General features: G+C 32.0%; 3 protein-coding genes across 11 annotated transcripts; 1 reads left to right on the top strand and 2 right to left on the bottom strand.

The window, feature by feature from the left end:
* The first annotated feature begins 3,184 nt into the window (after nt 1-3,184).
* LOC106773576 (protein ELF4-LIKE 4) lies at nt 3,185-4,968 on the top strand. Of its 6 annotated transcripts, none has more exons than XM_022786351.1 (3): nt 3,185-3,558; nt 4,112-4,165; nt 4,254-4,968. In XM_022786351.1, exon 3 carries the CDS (start codon nt 4,315-4,317, stop codon nt 4,657-4,659), a length of 345 nt encoding a protein of 114 aa, XP_022642072.1. In that variant the 5' UTR covers nt 3,185-3,558; nt 4,112-4,165; nt 4,254-4,314; the 3' UTR covers nt 4,660-4,968. The 6 variants fall into 6 exon arrangements, with proteins under 6 accessions (XP_022642072.1, XP_022642074.1, XP_014515761.1 ...); XM_014660275.2 differs by having other exon boundaries at nt 3,186-3,558; nt 4,280-4,968; XM_014660277.2 differs by lacking the exon at nt 3,185-3,558 and adding an exon at nt 3,565-4,028 and having other exon boundaries at nt 4,280-4,968.
* Nucleotides 4,969-7,309: 2,341 nt separating this feature from the next.
* On the bottom strand, nt 7,310-13,187 carry LOC106774365 (developmentally-regulated G-protein 2). Its single transcript, XM_014661341.2, has 12 exons — nt 13,074-13,187; nt 12,909-12,990; nt 12,631-12,698; nt 11,316-11,392; nt 10,944-11,124; nt 9,741-9,797; nt 9,084-9,158; nt 8,841-8,960; nt 8,401-8,571; nt 8,170-8,283; nt 7,872-8,042; nt 7,310-7,672 (listed from the first exon to the last, which is right to left on the bottom strand). Exons 2-12 carry the CDS (start codon nt 12,976-12,978, stop codon nt 7,577-7,579), a joined length of 1,200 nt encoding a protein of 399 aa, XP_014516827.1. The 5' UTR covers nt 12,979-12,990; nt 13,074-13,187; the 3' UTR covers nt 7,310-7,576.
* A 997-nt stretch (nt 13,188-14,184) lies between these two features.
* On the bottom strand, nt 14,185-21,197 carry LOC106774054. 4 transcript variants are annotated; one of them, XM_014660867.2, is made up of 9 exons: nt 20,816-21,197; nt 20,329-20,491; nt 19,408-19,582; nt 18,803-18,846; nt 16,914-17,882; nt 16,096-16,227; nt 15,246-15,536; nt 15,110-15,172; nt 14,185-14,593 (listed from the first exon to the last, which is right to left on the bottom strand). In XM_014660867.2, exons 2-9 carry the CDS (start codon nt 20,455-20,457, stop codon nt 14,432-14,434), a joined length of 1,965 nt encoding a protein of 654 aa, XP_014516353.1. In that variant the 5' UTR covers nt 20,458-20,491; nt 20,816-21,197; the 3' UTR covers nt 14,185-14,431. The 4 variants fall into 4 exon arrangements, with proteins under 4 accessions (XP_014516353.1, XP_014516352.1, XP_014516354.1 ...); XM_014660866.2 differs by having other exon boundaries at nt 16,914-17,894; nt 20,816-21,196; XM_014660868.2 differs by lacking the exon at nt 20,816-21,197 and adding an exon at nt 20,171-20,241 and having other exon boundaries at nt 16,914-17,894; nt 20,329-20,445.
* Nucleotides 21,198-22,792: the final 1,595 nt, after the last annotated feature.

The raw sequence follows: 22,792 nt of genomic DNA, 5'->3' as shown, positions 1-22,792 counted from the left end.
TGCCTTACTTCTCAAAACAACTATAACAAAATCAAAGGAGCACTTGATGAATTTTCTTTAAGGAAGAAAGGATCTTAATCCATGAAAGAAAAAAAATTTGCAAATAGATAAAGAATTAGATAACTAGCAAAGACATCTAATTCAAAGAGGCCATTTTGAGGCAATTTATTGTAGAGAATTCCGCATAAATTATTAATCATCTCTATCACGGGTTCCCTATTTGCTGGACATGACATTGCGCAGATCCAAGTTGACTTGACTGGATTTCGCATTAAAGAAGCATCCTAAATACACATTGGTTAGTTGTTTCTGCATAGAAACATTAACACACATTTTATGCCAAAATTGTATTATTATTATTATTATTATTACACCTTATATTTGTAATTAAGATAAAAATGAAGGTAGCAATGGTAATAGTATTTAATTTTTTTTTCTCATTTCTACATATACAATAAATTAAGTAGAGTAACAGATAGAAAATATAATGAAATACAGAAATATTGGTGGTACAATATAGACAAGAGCACGTGTTTGGAGTGACCTTATCTGGCGGCTACCTTATTATTTGTTAACGAGGTGACGGCACATGGCACGGCGCGTGCACTATCTGAATTTTAACGTTAGATTTTTAGGCATGCTATGTTCTCAAATATAATATTAATGCTTCTCTATCTATCTCATTAGGTTGGCTACACTACTTTTGTTGTTTGCGTTGTTTTCCAAATAATAAAACATATTTTCATACGTATTTTTAAAATAGACCAACCAACTTTTGATCAGCGAAATTCACAAAACAATGTATCACGTGCAGAATCTAAACTTCAAACCCAGATAGAATGATGAGCAACACTGAGAAAATCATGGCATGAAGCTATTTCCAACTCTCATGGCATGGCAGTCTAAGATCTTGAATCAATCAGAATCTGAACTCAAAAACATTCAACATGTTGTGTGTTTGGTAAAGGTATATGTCATTCTAATTTAGTGAGAACAAATATTATACTACTTAAAATAGACAATTTGACTTCTATAAAAGAACATGAATGATATTGATTCAACGAAAAGATATATACTGAAAAGTGTGTACACCTTTTCTATATATATCACATTGAAGTTAAAATAACTATTTCTAAAATCACAAGAAGATTAAGAAGAAAATAATATAAATCCTGTGTAACAATGAGAGTGAGAGATGCTTAAATATGGTAAAAAAATAACTTCTTGAAGTAGGACCTTCAACAACTTTCATCTCTTTCTCATCTTCTTTTACAATCATATCATTACTTTTTCATGAAAAATCTCTCCTACCATATAAAAAATAAGTATGTGTAACCTCAACTTGATGAAGCAAACATCATAAAAAAAAGGGGATAAGTTGGCTCCCCTAAAATATACATTGTTATTGGTTGAATGGAAAAGATATAATTTGTGTGTGTGTGCGTTTTTTTTTCTTCATGTTTTATTTAGAGCTTAAAGGAGTTGACAATCATTTCAAGCAAACTAAAGCCAATTGAGTAATATCTATAAAAGAAAAAACCTACTAGTAACAGCATGAAGTATCTTAAGAAATCAAAGTTTGAATGAAGGGAGGAGTAAAAAGAAATATATGTTACTATTCTTTATTTTTTTTTAAATGAAATAAGTAAAATGATGAAATATATGATAGTTTAATGTTATTTAGAATATTATTTTTAAATTCTAAAATACACAATTAAAGAAATACTAAATTTGCATATTCTCTTAAGGATAATCTAGAAGACTTACGGATTGGTCAATTTAGAAGACTTTGAGATCTTACAATTAAAAAAAAAAAAAAAACTGCAAATCAAAGACCCATACAAACAACAAAGGATTAAATGAGAAATTTCAAAAAGAAGGAGGTGTGGAAAGAAATTCAAGGGTGCAGAAAATAGTTTCCAAATTTTCCTATCCTAAATTGTATAGGAAGCCGAGAGCCAAATATTTTTAATGCAATTTGTGATACTTTTACATTATTTTCTAAGAAATATTTTTTTTGTCAATTTAGTTTTAATTAAAAGAAAAGAATTTTACTTTCATAAAAAAATATTTTAATAATTATTACCACTAATACCATATTATTAAAGTCAAAACTATTATATTATTATTATTATGACTATTATTTTTCTTGTCATCATTATTCGTACAAGTCTTTACCTCCATAATTGCTAAAATCGTTGCTACTACTATCTTATTATTATTATTATTTACATTGTTATCATATCTAGTACATTTCCATTATTGTTATTATTGGCGTCCATATCTAAAATTACTATTACCTACCTCTATTAACATTATCACTGTTACATCATCCTTTCTAGGTTGAAAAAAATTCCATATAGCATAAATTATATTTTAGATTATAATAATTTGATTAAAATAATTTAAAAAATATTTAATTATAAAAAAAAAGTTGATTTAACATCAAGAGAATCCACTAAATTTTGAAAAAAATAATAAATAAATCATTAACTGTACTAGTGTAATGTATGATTAGACGGGTCAGACGACACACAAAAAGATGTGCTTGGTGTACTGAACAACCAGAGAGAAAGGACAATACACGAAAAGATGACTCCTCAGTCTATGCTTTAAATGTCTCAATTACATGGCACACGGAAGAAAGACGTCTATCTCAACCGAGCGACATGGAACCTGATTTCACGAAGGTTAAGATAAATCTTAATTAATGATGATGGAAATGATGGGTCAGGATTAAGGTATCAATGACCACGAGCCCACGTCAAAAACTATAAGTATAGATAAAAGATAAGAGGTAGGTGGTTGATTTTTAATACTCATTTATAATTGAATTGTTATTACTGAGTGGATCATATATTAACCTAAGTATCTGAGTACCTTTGACAAGCTAAGTATCTGAGTACCTTTAATAAGTAAGCGCACAAGAGACCAAATAATGTATAGTGGAAACAAATTGTGAAAATATTAAGAATAACTCGACTCCATGACGAAATATTAATCATCATAAATTTAAAATGATAATTTAATCAAATCCAATCTTAGATTTGTAAAATGATTTCTTTTCTTACTTGGAATACTTTTATTCACTTCTGTATGATATTTCATAAAAATGAATAGCTGTAAAAGAAATCCGTGAAGGGAAAGGCAATACAGCAGTTAATAGACAAGAAGCATGAGGCATGTAAATGTCATGTTATATGTTACATGTGACACATTACATGTGTGGTGTTGGCATAAGGCTTCGGTGTGGGGCAACTTGCAAGAGCAAACTTGTCTGTCTGAGTGCTGCGCTGTTCAGTTTGTGCCCACAACACACACTCACTGCGGTTGTTGTTGATGTAAACGAGGTTTTTATTTTAACGCTATCATATCATCGATCATCTCTTCTCCTTGTTTTTTTCTCCATCATTTCAGGGCCTTTCTTCGCTCCTCATATTCCATTCTTTCTTTTTCCCCTCAAAATATCTCTTTTCCTCTCAACCACAACAAAATTCCAAACATTCCCCTCTCCTTTTCACGTCACTTACCACAACTGGGATGCTCCTCTTTCTCAAGGTGAGATCGCATTTCTGGGTTCTTCAAAAGTTTCCATCTTTTCGCTTCTGGGTCTGATGGGTCTGTTCGATTCAGCCTTCAACTCTGTTTAATTTAAATTGTACAACTCAACCTATTATATATACATATTTATTTATACTGGGTCGTGTTATTTTATTGGAAGGCGAAGAAGACTTATTGATATTGACTTGGCTCTTGGGATTCCCACTACTAGGGTGGTTAGGTGCTTGTTTGTGTTCTGTTGTGTCGTGTGTGTCACTGTGTCCTCCTCTGTACCCTCTTGATTTCATTGGTAACAGTAAAAGCAAAAGGTTCTTTCTTGTGGAAAAGGGTCCCTTGCTTTAGGGCTGTGAGAGAGAAAAAAGTATTTCTTCTTGATGATGTCTTTTGATGGGTCTCTGGAATCTTATGCAAACCCTTCCTTCCATTTTGGTTGCTTGCTTAGGAGATAGAGGAATGAATAGAGAAAAGTATGCTTGTTGTTGATCATTGTGTTTCCCAAAATTCCTGTTCCAACTGGATCAACTTTTTAAATTCCTTTTCTCCTCTGCAGTCAGGTAGATTAAGCATCCTATTCCTATCTGATTGTCTCTTGTATTTTAATTTTGTAAGAATTCTCACACCCTTTTGTCTCTTTTTCTTCTTCATGTATTGATCAGGGTTTTAAGTTTTGGCTTTTCATTCACTTGTTATAGTTTGTTGTTATGGTTATTTTTTGCAGGGTTATTTGTTAACTGAATCCTTGGTGTAATTGAGATGGACGGTGATATATTTGGAGAGCTAGGCAATTCAACACAAGTAGATAGCAGGCTTTTACAGGTATTTCAGAAGAGCTTATTGCAAGCTCAAGATATTTTGAATCAGAACCGGTTGCTGATCAATGAGATAAACCAAAATCACGAGTCCAAGATGCCTGATAATCTAAGTAGAAATGTGGGTTTGATCAGAGAACTCAATAGCAATATCAGAAGGGTAGTCGATCTCTATGCTGATCTTTCTAACTCCTTTGCCAAGTCCAGAGAAGCTTCTTCTGAAGGGGACTCCAGTGGGACTTTGAAGTCTGATGGAAAAGTCAACCAGAAGAGAATTAGATCCAGCTAATTGATTGAATTGATCTTTCTTGTAATCAACAAGTTTATTCTGATTCTGGAAGGAATTTGTTCGGTAGAACTGAGTAACATCCTCTAAAGTTATTTTTGTGCCAAGTCTTCCATATTGGGTTTATGTTTAGAGGGCCAGAGATTTAGTTAATCATTTGATCTATGAAAGTAGCATCAATTTGAGGACCATACAATTGTGATTTTGTGTAACTCTGTTAACTTGGTGAAATGAAGCATGTTCATGGACTATTTAGTCAAGTTTCCCAGCTTGAACTTTTTAGATCTCACTGATATTGATATTTAGTGGTAATTTTGTAGTATTATTCATTTGTTCTGCATGTTAATCATTTGATGAGTTGCTGCTAGTTGATTTCCTCGTGGATATTTGATACCTGAGATCCAATTACTAATTTACTGCTTGATTAATGTCATCATATGTTAATGATTGTGGTATTTAACCAACACACTGCAAGGATTAAAATCCAGAAATTTTATGTGATGGTCTTTTATCACTTCATAATGATTTGCTCATTTGTTCTCCTCAGATTCATCATGTCTGTGGAAGCAAGAGCATGTTCAATAGTATTAATGAATAACAACTTTTTGAGATGTTGTTTCCGTTATCTGTTCTGAGATGTTTGATGGTGTGGAAAGAAAGCCACCATAGATGATTTACTCGATTCTGTTCACCAAACAAGACTAAGACTAAGACTAATACTAGCCTTTGTTCCTAATCACATGAAATATTATTGGAATTCTTCTATAGGAACACTTTTGGGTTTTGGGTGGACTTATAATGTTATTGACATAATGGTCGCAGTAAGAATACTAAAATAAGCAAATGTGGCATTCTACCAAACATGAAAAAGTAGCAATAATTAACTTGAAAGTCTTCCTTTGGAGGCTCATCTGATGCTGAGAGCTTAGGATCCATCCACACACGAACCTTTTTTAGATAAAGAGCTTTTTGACAGAGAGTTAAAGAAAGAACTTTAATGTAATTCAAATAAGATTTTAATTCTCTTTAGTCTTAGTCTTTATCATCCCTCTGATTCAAGTATATCAGATTTTCTTTTATTTCATTATTATCTTTAGTCTCTAAAATACAAGGAATAGTTAAAGCATCCTTGGTTAATGGAATCAAACATTCTTACTTTTTTGTTTTAAAAACTATCATCTAGACAAATGCACTGTATTCAACAATCAACTTTTCATCAAAAATTTAACATGTTTTGAAAGATTATTATTTTTTCATTCTCTTATTTTGCTTGTCTGTTTCTATTCAAATATTCAGATAAAAGTGCAGAAAATGGAACAGTATTTTAAAATGATAACTAATAATAAACATGTGACAGTAGGATGTAAACTTTCTCAGACCAGACATTCAAACTTAGGAGTACCAGATTGATCTCTCATGTCACATGACAGGTCTTACAATCAATGGCAGAGCATTTTTTTTTTCCCTTTTGTTTCTCTACTTCAAAAGAAACCAGATTTTGTATTGAAATTAGTTTTAACTTTCTAAATAACCTTCATTATTTTCATTTTTCTTATTGATAATAATTACGTAATACATTTAAAGATTATAGACATAATTAAAAAGAAAAAAAAAATCTAGTATTATACTTTTTAAGCAGATATTAGAACAGAAGCCAAACCTCAATTGTTGTTATTATCATCCTTTTATTACAAATAAATGATTACCTCAAACATTGACCTTTGTTATACAGATTGTGAAGATAAATTTATAATTTTAATTATTTTTTTAAAATAATTGTGTAGCTAGGGTCTTATAACTTAAAGTTGTAGTGTGGTCCAAAAGAATACTCATATAATATTAGTATTTGTTAAAAAAGAAAACTAAAACTCATTCTATTTTCAGACTACCAACAACTTCAGAGTTTTGTGCTTGTTGTTGCCTGCAATTTTTTTCTATTTTAATTAACTTTTTTTGGACATAAGGTCTAAAACATTATTCGAATAATTTAATTATTGATTCAAGTTTTTTTATTACAACTTTTTCTGCACCACCTAAATCTTTAAAAGGTTGTTCCTACTACTAAATATTTCACAAATACTTTTTCTTAAAGGATTATGTATTTTTTTATTATTTTATAGATCAATGTTTTCTGAAGTGTTAATTTTTTCCCTATAAACCATGACACTTCTGTAATTTTATTGTTCAGAGTTTTCCAAAATGCTAATTTTTTTTTTCTAAAGAGATTATTCTTTTCTATTATTAATAGGTGGATTAAATTATTTCTAGTTCATGTTAGGCTTCTTATCTTTATAAGTCTTAAGTTAAGAAAAACTAATTATAATGTCCATTTTACTAAGCTAGAAAGTTCATTTTACTAGTCTCTTCAAGGGTTTCATTTTTCTCTTTTTAGGCACTTGAACTCTATATTTTCTATTTACTTCGTTTATTTTTAGGTAACATAAAAGTGTAATTAATCTTTTATACGTAATAGTAAATTAATGTATACAATTTGAAATTTGAAAAAGTCCAATTCTTTCATCTAAAGTTTCATCAAAATATTTTATAATTAATTTTATCTTCAATGTTATCACGTATTAATTATTAAAATGAAACTTCAGATCTCATCGGAAAATAACACCAACAGTACCTATAGTCCTACATCTAATTGTTATCCATAATCAAAATAATGCAAAATTCCTTTACTTTCTGCTTCTCTTCAAGTCATAGACGCACACTTCATAACAGATAAAAACTATTATTTCAGTGGAGAGGTGGTGTTACAACACTTGGGTGGCAAAAAAACATAGGAACATTCAACCCTATGTTGCAAGAGCTATCATGATAAGAACCTTTGCTTTGGATGTATCATCAACTCTGGTTATCTTTCCCATCCACCAGGCAAATCAATGAAATCACAGGTTGTCTCTTATAACACACATTATGTCTTCAGTGGTGCCTTCTTCTCTCTGTCAGATATCCGAGCAGGTGCATTGGAATGTGACTTAAATCTTCCCCTTCCTCCCTCCTCCTTTTCCTGAACAATACATAGATACATATATATTATGTACATACACTTACAGGCACACATATAATATACATATTATAATGTCACATTTAATCTCTCAACAACACAGATACACAGGTGTTTAGCGAGTAGCAATAACACAGAATTTGAACAATGTTGAAGCATCAGTCAGACAGCAGAAAACAAGATGAAGGATGGCTTTTCTTACCTTTTTCTTAACAATTTGAACCACATCTTCGTCACGAAGATTATGACTAAGACCGCAATGTTGAGGGTAGTGTCTTGCACTAGAACCCCAGACCAGAACATATTTGACATCCTTCACCAAACTTCTGTGAATATGGTTGCAAAAGTCTTCTACAGTGCAGCCTCCTCTATCCTAAAACATATTTTGCCAGAGAAAGTGATATCTCTATGATAGATTGCAGGATTAAAAAACATAGGAGCCAAAGGTTTTCAAGCTAGTTTAAATAGAGTAAGGGACAGATAAAGATAATGCTACGTACAGCAGAAAGAACCACAGGGTCAGAGAAATCTGGTTGCTGGCCTTGTGGTTTTGTGTAAACTCTAACCAGACCCATTTCGTCCCACATCCTTGCAAGTAGTCTGTCTAAGTTCAGCTGAGAAAAAATAAATTGTGTTAGAAACATTAAAAGGGTGAAAAAGAAAATAAAAACGGAATTGCTAAATCCTTATGGTATCTCATTCTTCTTCAGAGTGTGAAGATGTTAACCCACCTTCAAATTGCAGCTAATGACAACAGAATTGGGTTGTCGAGCTAATCTGTCCACATCATCAATACCAATGACGTCTATCTTGTTGTACACATATACACACTTCATGTATTTTCGGTTTCCTTCAATGACATCTATGAGATCATCCACTGTAGCATCCTCACGGAAAAGAATCTGAAAGTCAAATTGTCAGTTAACTCCCTTGACATACGTTGGTAATAGAAAACCAATATCAATGACATTATAGTAAATGTGGTAATTCACCAAAAAAAAAAAAATAGTAATGGAAATTACAAAATTATCAACATAGTGAGATTCCGTCAGTGATAAAAGCCAGTTAATCAAGACTAGCCTACACAATCTGATAGTTAGAACAGCATGATCATATTGTTCCATGATTACAGGTGCAGAAGGAATTGCATACTTTAAAGTTTGAGGTATACCTCTGCATTGTGAATCTTGTACTCATGCAGGATCTGATAACACAGCTTCTCATCGACATGAGTCAAAGGCAAAGTGCTGTTGAATGAAATGCCTCCCGTCTTTTTCTTTTTAAAATATATCTTTCGAGAAACATAAAACTCCAAATTAATGAGAAAATGATGACAAAAACATAAAATCCAACTTGGTCCTATATATAATACATGTTTCATGACACATCCCAACATATTGGCACACAATCTTACCTGAGGTGGTCTCTTGTTTAATCGCAAGCCTACCGCTTCCAGCTCTCTGGTCAATATTTGCCTATGACCCTCACTCTGACACATTCGAAACACAAAAATAAACTGTCATGGCTTGAAAATTGAAAGTTTTGAATTTCAAATTTAAACATAATTAATCTACTAAACGTGACCGAATCAATTTTGCATGCAACATTAATTCATAGTGGGCAGACACACGAGCATTGTGGTATGCTGCTGTACCCTTTGCATGGTAGGAGGCCTTTTACAGGAATGAGAAGAAAAGAAAAAAATTGAAAATATGTAGAACTCGCATTTATTATTCACTCCGTGGAAAACAAGGTAGGAAACGCTATGCATTATCATCTGATGTAATAGGATGGCAGAGATGTGCTAGTGAACATATATGTACAAAGAAAAATTTAAAGTGGCAGTGCCAGTGAGCAAAATTGTATGATGAAAAAAGCAACTAGCTTAGTTCTCCGAGAACCTGTTGGGTATTTTAAATGATAATGTTTGAGCTAACACATTTCTAGTTACTTATTATCTGTAGCTGAAATAATAATTTACTGCATTGACCAACATATCATTTTATCAACTAGAAATACTAACGACATAAAGAGAGAAAGACTGCACTAGAAAATGTAAAACGACACTTACTTTGGAAGCATCAAGAACCATCAACACTATGTCTGAAGATTTAGCAACAGCAATAACCTGAGAGCACATTCAGAAAACAAAAATCCTACAATGTTAATAACAAGCCAAACAATACGTGAAAAGAACGTAGTGCCGTTATATAAATTTGAAGTGTAACTCAATTCAATAAAAACATTTTGTGAGATGAGAACTGCCCGAGTATTACAAACACTACTTTAGTCATATCTCTGGTTAATGTATGTTGGGATTTTCAGAATTTTTGGAAATAAGAGAGATATAAGAAACATTGTATTAAGTATAGTATGATTCACAATCCAAATAATACGATTTGATTCAGCTACTCTGCAATACGAATTGTGGAATGAATCGTTTTTGCTTGCAAATCGTGCTTGAATCACGATACACAATATGTTGTGTGATTCAACCACTCTATTTGACAATGAGGTTGTTTGGTCATTAATTGTCTCTTTGCATATTTATATATCTTATATATTTAAGTATATGTTATATGGAGGAACTTGTTATTCATGTACTATATAACCACCAGTCACCATCTCAGAAGTTGGTACCATAAAATGCTTCACCCAGCCTTTTGATCAACCCTCCACAGGTAGCATTTTTTGAGACACTGACAGCCAACTTTAATGGGCCACAATTAAGGAAGGTTAGGGGTGACTGCAATCAAGGCAACTTTCCAACATACACCCAAGGCTGTAGACCTAAAGTGTGACATTAGATCTAAAGACAAGCTTTAATATCATCTTTAGATTAAGGACTATGTGTGTAACTCAACCCCGCACAATTGACTAGTAAGTTGAGGATAACCCAAGCCTTATAAACACTATAATAGCCATATCTCTTAATGTGGGATCTCAACCCCCTAGAGCTAACGTTTTGATGTTGCAATTTCCTATGCTTCATTAAACCTTTCTTGACAGACCCTTTGTAGGTAATCCTTCCCTATACGCTGGCAACCCATTCTAATAGGCTGCAAAAAAGTATACTCGGGGTAATAGCAATTAAGACAACTCTCCAACGCATCACATTCTGCTAAATAGACACTAGATACATCTGTTTGCTGCCTTGGGAAATCTAACGGCAACACTATATGCATGTTGATTACCAATGAAAGGAAAAAAGAAAAAAAAAAACAAAACACTACCCTATCCCTGAAATGATAGAAAACAGCAATATTAGTTTTACCTGTCTCCCTCGTCCCTTGCCTTCAGAAGCACCTTCAATAATTCCAGGAAGATCGAGTAACTGAATTTTAGTATCATTATAGTGTATAATCCCAGGAATACAGGTCAGAGTTGTGAACTCATAAGATGCAGCTTCAGAGTGTGTGCCCGTTAACATTGTCAAAAGAGTAGACTTCCCCACACTGGAGTATGGAAAGGAAAAAAATGGAAAGGGTTAGCACTAAGCAGTTTAACTAACTCAAAGAAAGTGTAAGCAGATGCCTAAAACACGTATACACCATCCAAATTACAATCAACTAGATAATTGTAGTAAATAAAATAAAATACATCAATTAGTAAAACTAAAGGCAAAGGGATATTTTAGAAGGAAAACCTTGGAAATCCAATTAGCGCAACACGTCCATGGCCAAATTTTGTAACTTCAAATCCTTCTCCGCCTCCACTAGAACCCTATCACAGAATTTGATAATAAGATAGTATACCACAACTTACAAAAATATTTACTAAGGAATAGCAAACTGTGGCAAACACAACCATAAACCTAGGTATTTCGAAATACATAAATAAGAGATTCACTAACCAGATCCCAAGTAAACGATTCACTAACCAGGTTCTAAGTGCAGTAGTTATCATAGATGACAGTTGGTTAACATTGGAAGGAAGGGTACGTTTGAGTAAACTTTTTCATAAACACTTCTAGGAGAAGAAACTAAAAAGGAAAAACGAAATAAATATCTTCATAGGCTAAAACTAACTTATGCAAAACTTAATCTGTATAAACTCTCATATTAGCTTCTCCAAAAGTCTGATTATTAACTTACACATGGGCAAATTTTAACTTATGGAGAAGTTTATTTCATTTATTTTCATATTTCCTCCTACTACAAGCACTAAGGAAATAATATATACAGACAGACCTAAAGAGGGTTACAAAACAAGATTTCCTAAAGAAAGAAAAAGGAAAAAAAAAAAAAAAAAAAACAAACTGAAGCAAAAAATTGAAAAGGACGAACTGCTTGGTAAATTGATAAGAAAAATTCAACTAAGAATTGATGTGCTAAGCTACCACGCAGATAGAAGTCAACAAAAAACTAGTACCACTCAAAAGTTATGGGGGAGCTTCAGATAAAAGAATCCAGTATCACCTCTTCATCCATAAATACTATTTTCACACAAAAACAGAACATTACTATAAAATCTTATTCTTGTTCTTCCTACTGATGACTTCAAAATGAATAGATAGGAAGAATTCTGGAATCCAGAAAAATTCATTGCTTGTTAAGAAAAATGCAAGACTGGTGAAAACAAGACCAGAAAGTAAAGGCACCAATGGCCTCTCGCTAGGCATTTGTTACTGTTCTCTATTCTAAACATGTATGCTAATGAATTGATGACAGCAGCATAAATTCTTCAGTAGCTCAAACAGTAATACTAAAATAATAAAAGTATAGGCTATGTGCATTAATCTAGCAAAGGCTGAAATACTGTCATAACATAAAATTGGACTACGAACTTTCCCCCCTTTTCTAATCTACAAATGATAAAATAGACCTCACAATCCAAAAATAAGTTAAATACCTAATATCTAAAGCTAAAATGTATAAAATCAATATCATATTGTTTTGGATTGTGAACCATATCAGGTGCAGCACCATAATTCGATATAAACAGTAATTATAAAAACGTACTTTCGGAGGCTCCAATAATTGTGTCCTTAGTTTTGCTATCTTCGCCTTGAGCTGCCCAAGATGATACTCTGCACGATACAAAAATCAAAGTACATTCATAATCACGAAAATACTAAACACACAAAGACGTAGAAAATAATCCGAACCCAAATTAGACCACAAGGCCAAAGAATTATTTAAAAAGGTAAGAGAAAAAACAAAACACCCAGCAAAAAACAACAACACTTTTTTCGGGAATTCCACTAATCGAATGAAATCAGAGGATACTAACTGAGTACCTGTGGCTTTGTTTTTCTGGGTTCGAGCCATTTCGGCTTCAATTTCTTTGATCTTTTCAATAATACCCATTTTTATTTTCCGCTATAACCAACAAAAGAGTAATCAGCAAAGATAAAGCAGACGAATCAAACAAGAGATAGAAACAAGGTACGATCTTAGTTCACCGGAAAACACAGTCACAAGACGTCGTCGAAAACCCCCAGAGAGAGAAGAGTAGGTCTGAGAAAAGAAGATTGAATAATTATTTCAGGCCCAGTTTTAACACCTTCTGATTGGGCCAATCTTTTTCTTCAATACTCTTATTGGACCATTGGTAATTTCTTTCTGCAGCCCAAGTATTTCTTGTGCACCTCATTGGAGAGGTTAAAAGATCAAGTTGCCCCTTATGTGTATATGTGCGGTATTATGAATAAATTTAAGAATAAAAAGATATTAGATACTATATATACTTTGAAAGTAAAAAGAGCCGGATTTTTAAATTACGTGATACAAAACTTAAAATAACATGATTTGAATTTTTTTTATAAATTATTTTTTTTATATTAGATAATTCAAGAATTGTTTTTTATATTAAGAAAATTCATTTTACACTGTTTAAAAACGGCACCAAAGTATTTATTCTAGCATAACTTTTTTAAAATTTAAATATCACACACAATATAGAGGAAGAGAAATCATTAAATTAAATCAATGTAAAATGATAGTTTTATTATATTCTCCTAAATCATAAAAATTTATTAAAAACTAAATTGAAAGTTTCCAACTTTATATATAGTTACAAAAGAATATTCAATCATGATTCAAGGAAAATTATAACTAAGAAAATATTAACTATCTTCTAAAAATAACAACACAAAACAACAAACGTAAAAGTTATCAAATAATAAAACTAATATATTTTTTTGCGAGCAAATCATGTTAAACTAATTCAGTTGAAATTTAAGATAAATAAAAATATTGATTAAAGCCATTAAAAAATCATCAAAAATAACCCATTTTATATATAAAAAAGGTGTTTTTGATACTTGCACTTACTTTTGATAATCTTTCAACTTCATAAGCTATTACTTATAAGAACCTACAATCTTATCGTAGAAGACAATCTATGACTAGATGTTGACAATATATTCTAATTAATTATTATGAAAACCTGCCTTATAACATTTCACAGTTTATTAAATTTAATAAAACAAACCTTTATTCAATGGACAACAAATTTTCCATATTATACGTGGAGATTCATTAACATCATTAGAACAGAAAACAACCTTAATCTAATTAAAATTAAGGTATATAAAGACCAAACAAAATTTACAACCATGAAAACATCGAGAACCAAAAACTGACATCATTCTATTCATCGTTTCAAGGCATAAAACATCTAATCAATCTCCTCTCAACTGTCTACAAGATTGTATCTACTCTCTCTAACCTTTCCAAGAAAGGATTGGTCTAACAAAGTGCAGAAATCAGTTTTTAAAAAAAAAAAAAATTGCTTCCTGATAAGGAGTTTGGTATTTATTTACAAGTAGCCTGATCTATCTTCATGCACACTCCCTGCACCAGCTGCTACCTTGTTTGAGCTGATGTTTGGAGGAACCTGAGAATTCATCTCAGCAAGCTCTCTTACACGTAGTAAAATTTTCTCAGGAATTGGAGCCGTACCATGCTTCCGCGAATTGATCTATAACATCAAAATATAAGTCTTCATTATAATAGTAACTGAACTAAATCTTGAAAACTTTCTCATTTCAGAACTGTAATAATTCCCACTTTGAAGTGAGAATTGAAGACAGTAAACGGGAACTTCATGAATTTGCAGCCCCCAAAAGCATGCAGCTGAAGAGCATTACAAGAACATTAATGGCATGATGGCCTCACAAATGTCAAGCATGCATGCTAATAGAAGAATTTGGATTCTATACTGTTTTTTTCTGTAGATGTTCCTATGTTGTGTCTTCAAAATACACTGATGAACAATGATTTTGATGTTCTAAAATATATTAAAAAGAATTTTAATATAACAACATCAATGTATTTTTAATGCTCAGCATAGGATAACACCAAAAAATCCAATAGAAAGTCTAGACTGATAATAAAGTTCTATGCATGAATAGGCATAAGATATGAGGTTGAAGAAGAAACCAAACTTAACCCACCTCTACAAGATCAAATTAAAATTACTTTCATAAAGTCTTACCCCCTCATCAGCAGGTGCAGGTGTCATTGCAAAGCTAGCTTTGAGCAAATTCCTCCACTTGTCCTGCAAGGTAAAATGTGTTCAATGTGTGCATGCAGACACAAAACATCATGATCAGAAGTGCACATGAGATTACCTTAAGATCAACAGATGTTCGGTATGAGTATGATGCAAAGGAGAGGCGTTTGATTTCAGACCACCTCCCTGCTCCACACCTTGACACACCTTCAACCAACTTTATCACCTCAACGAGTGTCCATGCCCGGTGATGCTTCCTCCGCATCCCTCCTTTTGCAGTGGGAACAGTAACTATGTTGTCATCTGAAGTATGGCCAGGTGGATCTGCCCTTTTTGGCCTCAATTCCTGTCGTGGCTCAATTGCTCCTATTACTGGACACTGCTTCTCTTTCTCAGGTTCAGAAGAAGACTATCAAACACATCCACCCACAACAGAGAAACAAAAGTCATGATGTTATACAGAGAATAAAATACCCAAACAATGTCATACAAAAGAAGTCAATCATCTCTTTTTCAAGGTCAAACTTGTGAAAACTTGAATAATTAATTAAACAAATGCTTCAATTGCATGTCATGTAAAAATCCCACATCGAGGAAGTACTAGACTGAAAAAATGAAAACCAGAAGAAAAATGTAGAGACATTATGCTAATCATAATCGCCACCATCTTGGGTTCAAGCATTCAAGAAATGAAATTTACATAAGCAAAATAAGCAACAAATATGAGAAGCCATAAACATTTTAAAAATATAAAATTAGAAGTTGACAAAATCAACACATTAGCAATTTCTCCAGGTGCTATAATTCCCCAACTCCCATGAGTTAGCTAATTGCTGACCCTTTTATGGCGTTATAGTTCTACTTCATCTCCTTACTATAAAACTCATCATTCTTGTCCTAATGAATTTATCGTGTTCCAACAAATAAACTATACTTTCAACAATTAGCAGAGGCTGAGTTGCTCTTACTGGTTGATGAAACGTAGCAGGCATTCTAGACTTGAAAACTTTATCTGGAATCTCACCAACAGCATCAGAACTGTGCTCAATGAGCTTATTACTCAATTTTGCAGTCTCATTCATGGCACTTGGATGGAATTTCTGAAAAAAAAAAAAAAGCGTAATATTTTTCTAATTGTCAGAAAATAAAAGCACTTTTGAAAACAATCATAACAAGATAATTTCCAGAACTACCGACAAACTTGCACTGGAAAAATGCAGCAGGAGTAAAATGGCAACATTGGAAAATCATGTAGCAAAGAGACATTTCCTAGGCATGCTATCATACACATCAAGGCCCTACTATTACATTGATCAGAAGCATTTTCTTCGACATAAAAAAAGGAAGAAAAGGCCAAAAATTATGCATTATGATCTAACTGTAACAAAAATATACGTCTAATTTGCTGAATTACTTTCTTTATCTTAAGTAGAACAGGAATGTTTGGTGTTAAAATATTTCAATAATATAGTTGAATCTTATAGAATAATTTAGAACATCTCCAATGATCCCATAGAAAAGGTTTCAGCATTACATAATTTGTTTCCTATTTTGATTAACAAGGTGTCTAGATCCAGTGTAATGGCTCAGCTTTTTTTAACTTCTTAAAAGCAGAAGTTCCTCCAATAAGCTACAATACAAGCTCCATTTTTTTAGTTTTTTTTTTTCACTAAAATAAAGACACTCAATTTTACCAGTTTCTAAAACTAGAAAATGGGAAGATATAGAATCATGCTTTACTGAGAGGGGTAAGATTAACATACAAGCAGGAAACAGTATCACATACCATAAGAGATGCCATATCTTTCCTTGGACGACTTCTCCGAATCCAAGACACACAAGGAATTTCGACATCAGATCCTCCAAGAGATGCAAACCTCGTGCCACATGTTCTCACCTCTGAAAAAGTATTTCTAGCAGGCCTGACATGTGATGTTGAAGAAACATGTCCAAGTTCCATGCTTTTATTATATACTGGCAACCTAGGACTGTGTTCTTTAGATTCATTTTCAGAGAGCTCTTCAATATATCTCTTTGTAGGTCTCCGAATTCTTTTTGCAGCTCTCTGTTCTGTTTGATTAGTCATATCTTCCAATTCATATTCTGTATTTTGATTTCTCAATCTTATTTCAGAAACAACTTGTTTATCATCAATTCCACAAGCATTTACAGCAGAAGAATCCTTAAAGTTGATATCCTCTTCTTCAGTCATATTTTCTGAAGAAATTAAGGACGCAACATTCATATTTCCAGAACTTTCTTCAACAAATTTTCTAACTATTTTGTTATCTTTAATAACGAAAGTTGTTGCTGAAACATCACATGAGTTGGTTAAACTCATGGCAATCCTCCTTTTCAGCCACTGTTTATCTTTCACAGTAGTTTCTCGACCAAAAGTTACCTTAAACAGTTCATGAAGTTCTCTGATTGATAGCTTGTCCAAGCATATTTCTCCGTCTGACATTGAAAGGTCAGGCTTCAAATTGGAATGGACAGCAGAAGCAGATGACCCACTTTCTATTACTCCTTCTGAAGGTCTAGAACACTGATCCATACTCCCAGATTGATTGCTATGAGTATAATTTAAACTCGACGCTATAGAAGGAATTTCCTGGTAGGGAGTTTCAGATTGAACATTCCCATCCGTGACAAGACATTTATCAGCTGAACACTGGCTGTCTACGTTTACATGAGAATGAACAGGTGATCCACATGATATGCGTTGTTTCTCCTCTTCTTTGACCTTTTGCAAAATCTGCTCAATGTACTACAAGAAATTTTAGAGGTCAAGAAGGACCCCTTGGAAACAAAATATTGAAAATACCACAACTTGAAGCAATGATCCAGGGAAGGGGGGACCATAAATTATTAAGAAAATATGGGGCAATTAATCACTTCCTAGACGAAAACCACATACAATATTGTAAAGGATAAAAAAATCAAAGGTAAAAGACTCGTGTGCAAAGTTAAATAAACATATCCAAACATAAATGTTTGTCATAGTTCTACCAATCTAAAGTGTCATCAATTATTCAATGCAACAATTCTTAATTGGACAGACCTCTAAGCCAGTTGTTGGCATATGTAGAAACACATTATTTAAGTTACATCTTACTGCATTACACATACAAGGTAAACTTGTGAATTTCTTTACTTTTCTGATAAAAGAAGAAATTTTATCACTTAATAATGAAGACAATTACAACAGGAAAAAAATAAACAGATTGGCACTGCATGATTAACATGGGTGAAGGAGAATCTAGGAACTAATATCTTCAGAATCAGAATATGCATGCCTTAACTACAGATATATATAAAAGGATTACAATATCTGAGAATACATCTCAGACCCACCACATCTACTCTAAAGAAAGCGCAAACGTATTTATACCAGGAAAAAGCTCGCCATGATGACTACACAAATGTTTAAAGCTCATTTAAGTAATTAATATGCCATCACCTGATTTCATAATTAACAACGGATATAAAACATAAAACATCTTTATTAAGCATGCTGTAACAAGAAGAAAATACCATGTTGGACAGACCAACTTTTTCATCCATTCAAGCAGAATCACAATAGATCAAATCATAGTTCGAGAATTTAGTTTTTGTTTTCCCTAATGTTGAAATCCTTAGGAAAGGAATGAGAGAAAACAAAAGAGATCCAATTACCTGTAATTTTGCATTTAGTTTCCCCAAATCAGCCTCTGTGGAGCCTAATTGTTAAACACCACGGCATTAGTGGAATGAAAATGAGAGAAAAAATAACCTTGAAAGGGGAAGGAATAGGTTAACAATCATGGCATTTGCCTAAACTTTAAAAAAAGTATGACCATATAACTATCGAAAACATCAAGAGTTCATCAACATTTAAAATTAGATAATAAGCATTATACCCTTTAAAGTTACAAGCAAGCTAATAATTTCAGGGAACAAAAAAAAAAACTTAGAGCAATGTCATAGTGAAACAAAGTCTCAAGCCTTCAACAGCTTTACTCCCAGAAATCATTGACCCTAAATTATGCATTTTAAAAACAGAGACTGTTTATAAAATTAAAAAGACTGAAGACATCAACAAAAATTTTGGTCTAGAGAACAACTAAAAAATAAATAAATACATAACACTCAAATCCACTTAGCAGAGATAAAGCTACAGTAAAACAGCCAAGAAATCCCATGATATAGTCTAATGTAACCACTACTACAGATGCTATTGCTTTGACGTGGCATTTAACATGTTGAGAAGCAATTGTAACAATGAAAGATTGAGTATGCACCTTCCGAGCACTCCAATCGAAGCTTCCCAGAAGATGATCTTTCAATCGATATGCATTCTAAACTCTGTCCAGTGTCAGCAACAACATGCATTTCACTGTTTTCATACTCAAGAAAATCCCCCACCTCCATTACTTCATCATCTGTTGCAGGCACTAACCTTCCATCACCTTCAACCTAAAGATTAAATCAGATTGACAACTGGTTGAATTATGAATATAGCCTGAATAAAAGTATAACTCAGAAAAGAAAATGTAGCACAAATAATAAAAAGTTCTTATGAATAAATTTGCTCTTTACTTTGATCTAATCAAACTAAATGTTAAGACAAAGTGGCATTCCATTTTCAACTTTCTAAATTTTCATTTCAGCCATTACAGAAGATTAGGGAAAGTGAAGTAATTTCCTTATATAAAAAAAAGTCATCAAAGGAAATTAATTTATGAAACAACTACGTTACAAAAGATAGATGGGAAACCGTCAGAAATTTTGTTAATTTGTAGGGGAGATCACTGACCATTTCTGGAAAAGACAAAAAGGTATCGAGGTATTATAAATCCTATAGCAAATAATGAGAAATAAAAAAGTGAGGCAGGTAGAACAACAATCATTCATGCTGATTAAAAGGTGTACATATCGGGTTGGCACAAAAATTCCACCTTTGAATAAATCGAAGACAGATCAAATATTAGAACTCTTTCGGGACAATGTTTAGGTTTTTAGTCTAATAAACAGGATAATTATAAGGCTAAAAAATAGCCTTACAACTCTTAAAAGCGGTCCAGTAAGCTGAAAAAACACTAAGGTTCCATGGCAACTCATTCCATCTTGATTTGCTGTCATCAAAGCATCAAACAAAAAGACCTTAAACACTTCCATATCCCAATGAGAAACTAAAAAATCAGTGAAAAATTAACATCTACCCGAACAAGCTTGTATACAATTGGGTTAGAAATTTGCTTTGGTGAAGACAGAGCAGAACTGCTTCTGTCAAGTCCACTGTCTTCAAACTTCCCATCATCATTATCCTCAATTCCAACCACAGTTTCCATGAAGTATCAAGCACATGCACATCAAGTACACAAACTGCAAAACCCAAAAAAAAAGAAAGAAAACGAGTTACAGATAAATTCACTATTTGAACAAATCAACTCAAACCCAGATAACATAAACTGAAAATTGTCCCAATAAACACCTTAAACCTTCAAAAATCAAAACTTTACAAAAACAAACCGTGCCCCAGAAGACAAAACGACCAATTAAACACACACAACCGCACACACAACAAAAATGAAACCCCAAATAATTAACACCACAAAATATTTCTCAAGCAAAGAAATGCACAATTGGGGTCAGTGAAAAACTAAATTAAAAGCAAAACACGTGATAAAAATTGGAAATTGGACTCACCATAGGGTAGAAAACGATTCTGACTCAGTAACCGAAGCAGCAAAAACCCCACTGAGTGAACGAGTTGAAAAATGGATTGAATCCTCTTCGGGGATGAGGAATCCTCTATCAGAAACTTCTTGGATAAGTAAAAGAGAAATGAAATTGAACACAGTGGATTGGTTATTTTCTTTTTTTAATTGGAATATTATTTAATTTAATTTCGCATTTAATTGTGTGCGTTGAGAGAGAGTGGAGAGTGGTGGTCTGTGTGTGGGTTTAGGTTTGCTTTTCGATCACGCTGTGGTAAGTGAGTGAGTTGAGTTTCGGATTCCAAAATTGTTTTGTGAAGTGAATTGAATTGGGAATGTAGAATCCGGATTTTTATTTTGCTTTGGACTCTCTCTGTCTCTCCCACTGTCTCTACACAGCTCTCAAAAAACATATCTTGCTAAAGTTCATTTCGTTTTTGGATCAAAAGATGGTTTCTTTTATTGTTTATCAACCCATAGTTTTCCACTTTTTTTATTCATTCTTATAGCCTTCAGTTTCAAATAATTTCATTTTCCTTCACATTGAAACTGAGACTAAAACATGTTTTATAGATCTTGAATATGTTTTCTGTCATATATACAACTTAGTAAATTTATTACCTTAATTAATGACAGTTTTAAGAAAATATGCATGAAGATTTTAAAGAACAAAATTAAATTATATTTTGTAATACCTATATAAACTAAAAACTGTGTAATTATTTTCAATGTATATTAACTTTGAATTTTTTTTTATATGGACTGTTCTGGTACTTTTTGTTTCTTTTCACTATATCAACTATGTCAATTAAATTATATTCAAGTGGTTCAATAAACTGTGTTTTGTACTGTTATTTAAATTTAATATATCCATATTTTTATTATTATTATATTACTGTTATTGTTATATTATTATTTCATATTACTTATATTTTTTTCACGAAAAAAAAAGTTAAATTATTGTGACAATTCTCATTTTATCTGACTATTAATATTTTTGAAAAGATGTGAATTGACTTATACAAATACTTTTTAGTAAAATGTAAGGATGAAGTAATGTGCATTCATTAGAATAAGTAAAGAAATAACATAAATCGCGAAAAAAAAACGGAATATTCTCTAAGGTACTCCTATGATTAAAATAAACGCGTGAATACAATTTACAAGCATGAACATAATGTTTACTACTATTCTGAAATATAATATATAATTAATTTAAAATATAATAATGACTACAAAAATTTATGGAATATATATTAAGATTGGAAATCGTATATATATATATATATATTAACTGATTTGTTAAGTTCATTCCTTTGTTTTAAATTTATTATTTTCAATCGTTTTAAATTTAATAATATAGTTAAAATTGAATTTTTATTTTCTATTAGTCAAAATATATTTTAAACTGACCCTTTTTACCACTTTTAAAAAGTAAAATATATAATTGAATCGAAGTATTCATGTAATAACACTAATATGTGAAAAAACTGACTTCTTTCTCATTGTTCCAATCATTATATTATGTTATATAACAATTAGGAAAAGTCAACAAATGATAAAATAGCCTATAAGAACTAATGACTATTTACAAGTATATATAATAATCTTAGTTTGTATTTAAGTTTCAGATAATTATTATTATTAATTTTTAAATTTAATGTTATATTTAAAAATTTTCTTTTTCATAATTGAACTTAAATCTCTTTTATCCTATATTTTTATCATTGTGCAATTTTAAAGTAGAAAAATAAGTTACACATTAATCTCCACTTTCATTAGGTTTGCTGTCTATTTAACATAAATTAACATAAATTACTGGCCTAAATCTTGATAATGACACAGAGAGGGGGAAATACATTAAGTGGGGTAAATTTTGGAAGAACTTTAAATATGATATTTGCTGAAAAAACAAATATAATTATTAGAAAATAACTTTTTACAATGAAAAAGAATATGAAAAAAA

The sequence above is a fragment of the Vigna radiata genome, chromosome 9 (assembly GCF_000741045.1).
Source record: "Vigna radiata var. radiata cultivar VC1973A chromosome 9, Vradiata_ver6, whole genome shotgun sequence".
Taxonomy (NCBI): Eukaryota; Viridiplantae; Streptophyta; class Magnoliopsida; order Fabales; family Fabaceae; genus Vigna; species Vigna radiata.
The sequence above is the reverse complement of the archived record's forward strand: the minus strand, read 5'-3'. Positions and strand labels throughout refer to the sequence as shown.

Excerpts from the sequence above, each read along its gene's own strand:
- LOC106773576 (XM_022786353.1), top strand. The coding sequence starts at position 4,315 with ATGGACGGTGATATATTTGGAGAGCTAGGCAATTCAACACAAGTAGAT.
- LOC106774054 (XM_014660866.2), bottom strand. The coding sequence starts at position 20,457 with ATGGAAACTGTGGTTGGAATTGAGGATAATGATGATGGGAAGTTTGAA. Across the intron at positions 15,537-16,095 it reads CTGCTACGTTTCATCAACCA|TCTTCTTCTGAACCTGAGAA; the intron begins GTAAGAGCAACT and ends TGTGTTTGATAG. Across the intron at positions 14,594-15,109 it reads CTGCACCTGCTGATGAGGGG|ATCAATTCGCGGAAGCATGG; the intron begins GTAAGACTTTAT and ends TTGATGTTATAG.
- LOC106774365 (XM_014661341.2), bottom strand. The coding sequence starts at position 12,978 with ATGGGTATTATTGAAAAGATCAAAGAAATTGAAGCCGAAATGGCTCGA. Across the intron at positions 11,125-11,315 it reads GCGCTAATTGGATTTCCAAG|TGTGGGGAAGTCTACTCTTT; the intron begins GTTTTCCTTCTA and ends TCCATACTCCAG. Across the intron at positions 8,043-8,169 it reads ACCCTGTGGTTCTTTCTGCT|GATAGAGGAGGCTGCACTGT; the intron begins GTACGTAGCATT and ends AATATGTTTTAG.